Source organism: Rhinopithecus bieti, unplaced genomic scaffold (assembly GCF_001698545.2).
Source record: "Rhinopithecus bieti isolate Rb0 unplaced genomic scaffold, ASM169854v2 scaffold_68244, whole genome shotgun sequence".
NCBI classification, from domain to species: Eukaryota; Metazoa; Chordata; class Mammalia; order Primates; family Cercopithecidae; genus Rhinopithecus; species Rhinopithecus bieti.
The window spans coordinates 702,507-712,816 of record NW_016825829.1 but is presented as its reverse complement, the minus strand read 5'-3'; the positions used below and the strand labels follow the sequence as shown (position 1 = coordinate 712,816).

At 46.9% G+C, this 10,310-nt stretch overlaps 1 protein-coding gene across 1 annotated transcript in view; it reads left to right on the top strand.

Annotated features, from left to right (window-relative positions):
- GRK4 (G protein-coupled receptor kinase 4) overlaps positions 1-10,310 on the top strand; it is a 69,500-nt gene that overhangs the window by 14,055 nt on the left and 45,135 nt on the right. The window contains 1 exon segment of the mRNA XM_017863126.1: positions 8,244-8,339. Coding sequence (XP_017718615.1) covers positions 8,244-8,339 — 96 coding nt within the window.

Here is a 10,310-nt window from a genome sequence, read left to right as displayed (position 1 = left end):
TCCCCTCTCTTCCCCTCCCCTCCCCTCCCTTCCCTTCCCTTCCTTTGAGTTTTGCTCTTGATGCCCAGGCTGGAGTACAATGGCACGATCTCAGCTCACCACAACCTCCACCTCTCAGGTTCAAGCGGTTCTCCCACCTCAGCCTCCCGAGTAGCTGGGATTACAGGCGCACACCACCACGTCCAGCTAATTTTGTATTTTTACTAGAGACGGCGTTCCTCCATGTTAGTCAGGCTGGTCTTGGACTGCTGACTTCAGATGATCGGTCCGCCCTGGCCTCCCAGAGTGCTGAGATGACAGGTGTGAGCCGCCACACCCGGCCGAATTTTCTTTCTTTCAAGTCTCTACTCTCCCCAGATTAATCGGGGGCTGTCTTGAGGCAGCAGTTTGGGTGGGAAAACCACACCCCTGATCTGCTTGTTCCACAGAGCTGAGTTTCTATGTGCTTTTGTCTTTCAAAGCCTTTTCCAGTTTTATTTTCCACGTTTGGGAGTCCAGGAACAGGTGGCCTTTCATATTCTCTAAAGGCCCAAATTTCTGGTCTGTTTGCACTTTTTTTTTTTAATTGCTGTTTACAAAGCCAGCAATTCTTGCTTGAGCTCCCTTCCCCAGCAAAATACCTTCCTCGGTATGACGAGTAACAGTGCATACTACTGCTGTTCGACCTGTTTGCTGGAGCATAGGGCTCTCTAAGCACTTGGTCTGTGTGTTCTGCCTCTTGAGTTATCACAGACAACACTGTACTAAATGTGTTGCTGCTACTGAATAACACAGAGCTCCGGCTGCTAGGCCTACTGCTAGACCATCTGTTTACTTGAGGTTTTTTTTAGGTTAACATTTCCCTTGAAGATACTGACATCTGTATCAGTGAAACTAATACTTGCTGCTGTAACAGATAAACCTTAAAATCTCTCTTGTTTGTGAAAAAGTAAGAATATAATTTATTTTTCCTGTCTGTAAAAGCCATGTTGAGGGTGGTCAGGGAGGGAGTGGGTGAGTGGACTATGCTTCGTGCAGTCATTCAGGGTTCCAGGATGGCGGAAGTTCTGAGTCATCAACACATGGCTCCCAAGATCCTCCTGTGGATCTCAGTCCATCTGCCAAACAAAGAAGTGAGAGAGCATGGAGAACCGTGTGGCAGATTCTTCCAGGCCAGTCGTGGAAGTGGCATAAACACTTCTGTCCACATTCGGTTGTCCAGATCGCAGTCACATGGCCCCTTCCCCGCAGGGGACTGGGAAATGTAGTCCCTCGTTGGGCCGCCACTTCCCAGCAGCAGTGTTAGGAGTTCACTATATATTCTGATTACTAATCTCTTATCAGATATATAATGTGCAGGTATTTTCCCCATTCCATGAGCTATGAAATTCACTTTGCCTATTTTTTCTTTTGTAACATGAGCCTTTGGTGTCCTGACTATGTCTCTTTTGACAATAAAATATTTTCCTTCTTTTTTTACAGCTGAAATTGAGAATAAACTAGGTTTTATAGAAATTCCTAAAAGTCCGTTGCTGTATTAATCTATCCTAAAGATCCACATTGAGTGGGAAGAAAAGGGGAAAAAACTTTCATCTTTAAAATTACCTTTANCATGGCTCCCAAGATCCTCCTGTGGATCTCAGTCCATCTGCCAAACAAAGAAGTGAGAGAGCATGGAGAACCGTGTGGCAGATTCTTCCAGGCCAGTCGTGGAAGTGGCATAAACACTTCTGTCCACATTCGGTTGTCCAGATCGCAGTCACATGGCCCCCTTCCCCGCAGGGGACTGGGAAATGTAGTCCCTCGTTGGGCCGCCACTTCCCAGCAGCAGTGTTAGGAGTTCACTATATATTCTGATTACTAATCTCTTATCAGATATATAATGTGCAGGTATTTTCCCCCATTCCATGAGCTATGAAATTCACTTTGCCTATTTTTTCTTTTGTAACATGAGCCTTTGGTGTCCTGACTATGTCTCTTTTGACAATAAAATATTTTCCTTCTTTTTTTACAGCTGAAATTGAGAATAAACTAGGTTTTATAGAAATTCCTAAAAGTCCGTTGCTGTATTAATCTATCCTAAAGATCCACATTGAGTGGGAAGAAAAAGGGGGAAAAAACTTTCATCTTTAAAATTACCTTTATGTAGAAAAGCTCTTTGGTTCTTGGTTATCTCATAGACTGGCTTCACACATTAAGCTAATTGATAGTATGCTAAGTTTTTAAGAATCTTCTAAAAGCTTGGTCTGATAGGATTCTATAATTGAGCTAATCGATTCTATTGTCAATTGAAAAAAAGATATCAGAGAAAAATATCTCCAAATTTAATGAATGTATTAGGGAGTGACAAAGAGGATTATAATTTGGGATGCACAGCCATGGCAAGCCACAGGTGCACCCGAAAAGGGGAAAGGAAGGGGAAAGGAAGAGGAAGCTTTTATTTGGCAAACAGGGAGAGGTTCACATAAGCTGCCTGGAAACAGAGTTCACTGGTTCCAGGGGCTCAAGATCGCAGTTAGCATCAGTTCTGTGCTGGAGATGCCGCTGTGGGGCAGGTGTTCTTTCAAGAGCATCTTCTCTCGATTGCTGCAGTCCGAAAAACATCCAGACCAGGCCAGGCAAGGTGGCTCATGCTTGTAATCCCAGCAGTTTGGGAAGCTGAGGCAGGAGGGTCGCTTGGGCCCAGGGGTCTGAGACCAGCTTGGGCAACATGGCAAAATCTCTTCTCTACAAAAGCTTTTTAAAAAAATAGCCATGTGTGGCCAGGCACAGTGGCTCATGCCTGTAATTCCAGCACTTTGGGAGGCCGAGGCGGGCAGATCACCTGAGGTCAGGAGTTTGAGACCAGTCTGGCCAACATGGTGAAACCCCGTCTCTACTAAAAATACACAAATTAGGCCAGGCACAGTGGCTCACGCCTGTAATCCTAGCACTTTGGGAGGCCGAGGCAGGTAAATCACCTGAGGTCTGGAGTTCGAGACCAACCTGACCAACATGGAGAAACCTTGTCTCTACTAAAAATACAAAATTAGCCAGGCATGGTGGCACATGCCTGTAATCCCAGCTACTCGGGAGGCTGAGCCAGGAGAATTGCTTGAACCCAGTAGGTGGAGGTTGTGGTGAGCCAAGATCACACCATTGCACTCCAGCCTGGGCAACAACAGTGAAACTCTGTCCCCCACCCAGCCAAAAAAAACAATATGTAGCCATGTGTGGTAGTGCATGCTTGTGGTCCCAGCTGCTGAAGAGGCTGAGGTAGCTGGATCTCTTGAGTCCAGGAAGTCAAGGTGCAGTGAGCCTTGCATTCTGCATTCTAGCCTGGGTGACAGAGCAAGACTCTATCTCAAGAAAGAAAAAAAAAAAAACAGTCTAGTGGTAAACCTGGTCTCAGAAATATCTGCATATGTGCCAAATGTAGGTCGTGAAAAGCATGAGATGCATGAAGGATGTGAAAGAATTTCTTGTGGGGTTATTTTAGAAACTCCTCCTGATGGTTCTTATCTCAGACATGCAAGCAAGAGCCCTTTTTTGTGCCTTCCCTGCTCCAAGTTTGTTTGGGTCTGACAAGAGTGCTTTCAACCTGTTATGACCAGCTGCCTGACCCTCCAGTGCCTGGCACACAGGACAGGGACAGCAGATGTCTTCTGAATAAATAGTTTGTTAGCCAGGATTCACAGTATGGAAAGAAGAATGGGGCTGCCATGGCCACCCAGCCTTCCTGGAGCCTTCACTGCCTGGAGCTGGCTGAGGGTGGCAGCAGCCAGGATGAAGAGGAAAGCCTAACACCTTGACTTGTTTCCCTCTTCATCCAAGAAGGGAACCTGGGAACCAGTCTTCAGTGGGAATCTTCTGTGGATGTAGAAAACCATACCCTAAAGGGGAAGGGAAGGAACACTGAACCCTCCTCATGGGCCTGGTAGCTTTCTATACAAGTTACCCTATGTAATCTCCACAGCAAGCCTACTAGATGCTGAGATCTCCATGTGCAAATACCCCAGAACACCACCAAGATGAGGCATAGGGACTCATTGGAAGCCTTGTCTTCCTTGGGCCCATCTGTGAGGAGCAGAACAGCTCACCTCTTGCCTGATGTGCTAGTCCTGGGTGATGCATCCAGCCTACCTCTTGTTGCCACCCTACCGCACCATCAGTGCCACACACCCATGAACACAAACCCACTGGGGCTGAGTGGCTGTGCCACTGTCACAGGATCCTCAGGGTGTCACTTCACCAGCTGGAAACTTCTGTGGCCAGTGGCGGCTTTGCCTGAGTTTTGCTTGGGCCCACTGGGCTCCTTCTGCCCACTTGGCCTGGCAGGCTGTGCTTGTCTTGACTACTGGTCCAGATTCCATGCCTGCCAAGGGCAAGCCAGGTGCAGAGCGGCAAGGGTTGCATGAGCAAATGAGTGCAGGGTCCAGCCACTAGGCACAGCCAGGCATGCCAGCTATGGCAGGGAGGGCAGCTCCAGGCCCCAGCGCGGGCCCTGGCTACCTGCTGTGGCTAGACCAAGCATACTGCAAGCAGCTTCCACTGTGGGCACCAGGGAACATGGTGACGCCCAGAAGCTTGGAGGCTCCAGGAACCACAGAGCTTCAAAGAGTGTGTCACAGCTTTGGCTTGGGGAACTCCTAAATCTGGGCTCCCCAAGGGGCCGCAACTCTTCTCTCTTCTCTCCTCATCACCCACAACGTGGTGAGTTGGGGGGTGTGCTTCAGCCTGTTTGTGTTACACCTCTTTCAGTCCCGCCATTCAGTGGGTCCCAAGTTCTTGTCCCATGTCCAGGAAGAATGAGGTACACAGACAACTGGAGGGCAAGCAAGGAGAAGAGGTGCTTTGCTGAGTGACAGATGACAGTACAGCTCTCAGGAGACCCAAAATGGGTAGCTCCTTTCTGCAGGGAGATCATCCCATCATCTGTGTAGCCCTCAGAGGAGAGGAGACCTGGAGTGGGTAGCTCCTATCTGCAGGCAGGTCGTCCTGATGAGTGTACAGCCCTCAGTGGAGAGGAGACCCACAGTGTGTAGCACCTCTCTGCAGGCAGGTTGTCCTGTTTTCTGCCTGAGTCTGGCTGAGTCGGGGGTTTTTATGAGCTTCAGAGGGGAGGAAGTGCATGCTGATTGGTCCATGGGTGGGCCCAGAAAAACCACCGTAAGTTCTCATCTCAGTCTGCAGAACTGGCAGCCCAGCCCCCAGGCTTCAGTCTATCCCTGGCTTGAAAGTGAGGTTTCACTGGGGACCCTGCCCCTTTCCACCCAGGAACCTGTCTGCTTCCTGCCCTTGTTCATGGTGCCCAGGCTGTTTGTGCCAAGGGGTGCCTGCAGACCTGCCTTGAGCTGAACTAAGCCACACCTTGGCCTCTCTGCCATGCTCATTGGTGTCCAAAGTCTGGAGGGGACTGAGGCAGCAGGTGACTGGTGTGTCAGCACCACCCCTAGCGTGCACACACCTGGCTGGGTCGTGATAGTGCCTGGGCTCAGCCACAACTTTGATCCAAAATCAGAGCAGGTGCCAGTAGCAGTGAGAGGCCAGTCAGTGGGAACAGGCACTTCCAGGCCTGCGGGAGCAGGGGAGCTTCCTGGGCCCCTGAGAGCACAGGGATGCCTAGGTCAGCAGCTGCGGCTGGGCGGCTGCAGCTGCTTCCAGTAGTGTGGGGCTCCCGCCCCACCAACCTGAAAGAGGGTAGGGCTCCCACCTGTTCCTGGCTCACACTTGCACTGGCTACTGCTGCCAGCACCACCTCATCCAGGCCCTGCCTGCCTCGCTGCTCGGCTCCTGAGAAGGTGGAAGCACTGGTTCTAAGCCTACAGACAGTGTCAGGCTTAGGAAAGTAAGGACATAGCAGCCAGGCTGCCATGTTGCTTGCTAGTTACTTGAGCAGTATAAAGTTGGGAGAGTCCAGGGACCCAGAGAAAGCAGAGATAGTGAAATATGAATACCACCAAGAGGGACTTATTCTCTGCTCAATGATTCAGCAGTTTGGGCACAGAAGCACCACTGAAGACGTAAGCCATGTCTCGGAGCACTTGTAGATCATGCTTGTTGTCCACTTGTGGAATCTAGAGGGCAAAATACTGCATCAGGCAAGTGACAGCTCAGCTCTGTACTCCTTTAAGAGGTCAGATAAAAATGGCGTATCCCAAAGAACAGTTCTTACTTCAACTGAAGGGAGAACCAGCAATAGCCCTGAAAAAAATAACCCATAACCAAAGATGATAGCCTTTTTTCAGTGCCTACTGCTTCTCTGGAATGAGTTTCTGTGTTCTCTGTGAAGGGACAGGAGGAACAGGTTCCCCTTTCCCCACCCTTCAGTGACATGGGACATGGCTGTCACTGATGCAGCACTTAGCATATTCTCTGGCATTGGCAGGTGGTTGTTACATGTTTATTAAATAAACAAATATTAACAAAAAGAAAAAATGTGGACTCGATCCGAGGGGGAAGATAATGAGTCTAAGGTGAACATGTTGAACGCCAGGTGCTCTGGACATCTTGTGGTGTGGGACATGAGTCCAGAGCTCATGATCTCAGTTGAGATATTGAGTCGGGGAAGTAGAAGAGCAAAACTAAGCCTGAGGAAGAAGCTCTTGCATCTTTGATGGTTATCTTTTTTGCAGATGTCAAGTCTGTATCTCTAGCTGAGCCTCTTCTGAGCTCATCCCAGTCTACCCATCTTCCAAATGTCTGTCTCTTACGATTTTCCACACTCACCGCATTTAAGACAGAGCTCATCGTCTCCCAAGGAAACGTGACTTTCCCCCTGGTTTCCCAATTCTTCCAAATGCTCATGGAGTCTTAGTTACCCAGCCTAAGCCATTATATTCTCCTGGATAAAATTTAGTAAAATGTTAGCTGCCCGGAAGGCTTGAGATTGAAGATGCTCATTTCTCGGAGTTACATTAAAGAAAAAAATGGTGCTTGTTTAAAAGATCTTTCTGGAGTATTACAGTGTAGCTTTTTCCACCATTCTTGTTTTGCCATGGGATGCTCTTCTCCCAGCACTTGCCAAGACTCTGTCCCTCACATCCTTCAGGCCTCTGCCTAAATGTGACCCTGGTAGAGAGGTCTTCTCTGATCCTACCTTAGTCAAAACAGCACCTTCCACCTTTACCCTGCTTGATTTCATTTCATATTTATCACTATACGATTAGCTATTTTTTTCTGATCTCTTATTATCTGATGTGTGCATCTCTCTCCCTGTATTAGTCCATTTTCACACTACTCTGAAGATACTACCTGAGACTGGGTAATTTATAAACAAAAGAGGTTTAATTGACTCACAGTTCTGCATGGCTGGAGAGGCCCCAGGAAACTTACAGTCATGGTAGAAAGCAAAGGGGAAGCAAGGCATGTTTTACATGGTGGGCAGGAGAGAGCACAGGGGAAACCATCAGATCTTGTGATATCTCCCTCATTATCACGGGAACAGCATGGGGAATCCATCCCCACAATCCAATCACAGGACTCCCACCAGGTCCCTCCCTCGACTGTGGGTATTATAATTTGAGATGAGATTTGGGTGGGGACACAGAGCCAAACCATATCACTCCCTCACTAAGAATGCGAGGGAGGGACTTGGTCTTTTTTACTGTCATATTCCCAGTGCTTTGAAGGTGTTTGGTACATAGCAGATGCTCAGTAAATATTTCTTTCTTTCTTTTTTTTTTTTTGAGACGGAGTCTCGCTCTGTCACCCAGGCTGGAGTGCAGTGGCCAGATCTCAGCTCACTGCAAGCTCCGCCTCCCGGGTTCACGCCATTCTCCTGCCTCAGCCTCCCAAGTAGCTGGGACTACAGGCGCCGCCACCTCGCCCGGCTAGTTTTTTGTATTTTAGTAGAGACGGGGTTTCACCGTGTTAGCCAGGATGGTCTCGATCTCCTGACCTCGTGATCCGCCCATCTCGGCCTCCCAAAGTGCTGGGATTACAGGCTTGAGCCACCGCACCCGGCCGCTCAGTAAATATTTCTTTGATAAATATTTGTAAGCAGCCCTGAGCAATATGTCATGTTAGATCTGGTTTACAGATTTGGAAACTGAGGCTCACCATGGCTTCTAAATGGCAGACCCAGTGACAGATTGCATCACCTGGGAATTTTATACTTCATCAAGCAGCTTTCTAGATAAGACAAATCATTATAAGCATGTATTTTTACTCATCATAGGTACCCAAACCACTCAAACGGAAGTGATAAGATATATTAGTGGAAGTAGTTGTTATACTTGGATATTTCTGACTTTAAAAAAATTGCCTTTTTCTCCCAAATTCAGGAGGATATGGTAAAAAAAGTGGTCGTAGTAAAAAATGGAGGGAGATGCTGACGCTGCCTCCTGTCAGCCAGTGCAGTGAGCTCAGACATTCCATTGGTGAGTAATTGGTGCCTACTTATGCCTGAATGGTACATCTGGCATTATATCATTCATTAGATGTTATTCTTTCTTGAGAATATTGAAAACAAATATGGAATACATTATTCTGTATTTGTTTCAAACGTTTTATGATAAATTCTCCTTATATCTTCATTACTCCTCTCAGGAAAGAAAAACAAACCTTTAGATTTTCTGATCTGCAGTTATAAAGTTGGCTGTTGGTTTTTTTCATTAAGAACTTTTTTTTTTTTTTTTTGGAGAGGTAGGGTCTCACCATGTTGCCCAGACTGGTCTTAAACTCCTGAGCTCAAGCAATCTGCCCCCACCGGCCTCCCAAAGTACTAGGATTACAGGCCTGAGCCACTGTGCCTGGCCCACATTAAAAACATTTTTTAAAAGTAATATGTATACTCATTGTTCTATACATAACCGAAGAAAAAGTAAAAATTCCTCTTCCCATGACCCAGTCAATTATTGTCTCCAGAAGAAACACTGTTAAGTATTGTTTAGTAGCCTTCAAGACAGTTTTCTATGCATGTTTTTAAAAAATATTGGGCCAGGCATGGTGGCAAATACCTGTAGTCGCAGCTACTTGGGAGGCTGAGGCAGGAGGATCCCTTGAGCCCAAGAGGTTGAGTCCAGCCTGGGCAACATAGTGAGACCTGTCTCGAGGAGGGGAAAAAAAAGAGGGAAAGAAAGAAAAAAGACAAGAAAAGTTTCTAGTGATCTTCAGGAAAGGATTAGTCAAATAAAAATACAGTATATCAGTATAACAGAATACTCGGCAACTATAAAGAATGAGAGTTAGCTACAGGTCCTAACATGAGCCTAGGAAGTCAGATGTAGAATCATCTCTATAGAGCAGTCATAACTGTATTTTTTAAAGATAGAATTTTCAGTTCAAAGGATACAATCACCCCCGCCAAAAGATTGTATCAGTTTACCGTTCTGCCAACAGTATGTAGCAAGCCTTCTTTGTCATGCCTTTGCTAATACTGGTTGTTATCAGTATTTTTAATATTTACTAAACTGTTATTTGAAAAATAGTTTCTTATGGATGGGGTAGAACATATCCATTGGATTTTTTAAATTTTTTCCTTTCTCTTTTCTTTTCTTTTTTTTTTTGAGACGGAGTCTCGCTCTGTCGCCCAGGCTGGAGTGCAGTGGCCGGATCTCAGCTCACTGCAAGCTCCGCCTCTCGGGTTTACGCCATTCTCCTGCCTCAGCCTCCCGAGTAGCTGGGACTATAGGTGCCCGCCACCTCGCCTGGCTAGTTTTTTGTATTTTTTAGTAGAGACGGGGTTTCACTGTGTTAGCCAGGATGGTCTCGATCTCCTGACCTTGTGATCCGCCCGTCTCGGCCTCCCAAAGTTCTGGGATTACAGGCTTGAGCCACCACGCCCGGCCTTTCTCTTTTCTTTCTTTCTTTTCTTTTCTTTTTTTTTGCAGACAGAGTCTCAGCACTCCAGGCTGGAGTGCAGTGGCGAGGTCACAGTTCACTGCAGCTTCCGCCTACTGGTTCAAGCGGTTCTCCTGCCTCAGCCTCCAGAGTAGCTGGGACTACAGGCACATACCACCACGCCTGGCTAATTTTTGTATTTTTAGTAGAGACGGGGTTTCCCCATGTTGGCCAGGCTGGTCTCGAACCCCTGACCTCAGGTGATCTGCCCAACTCGTCCTCCCAAAGTGCTGAGATTATAGGCATGAGCCACTGTGCCCAGCCTCCTTTTTCTTTTCTAATTCATTTATAAAAGCTGTTTATATATAAAAGGAGTTATCCTTTTATATCCAATGTGAATATATTTATAATTTTGCTTTTTTCCCTTTGGCGTACAGTGTCTTTTTTTCATACAGAGGTTTTAATATTTTATAGAGACAAATGTATCAGTATTTTCCTTCTTAGATTCTGAGCTTTGTGTTATCTGTAGGAAGGACAGACACATTTATTCCCAGATGATTTTTACAAAC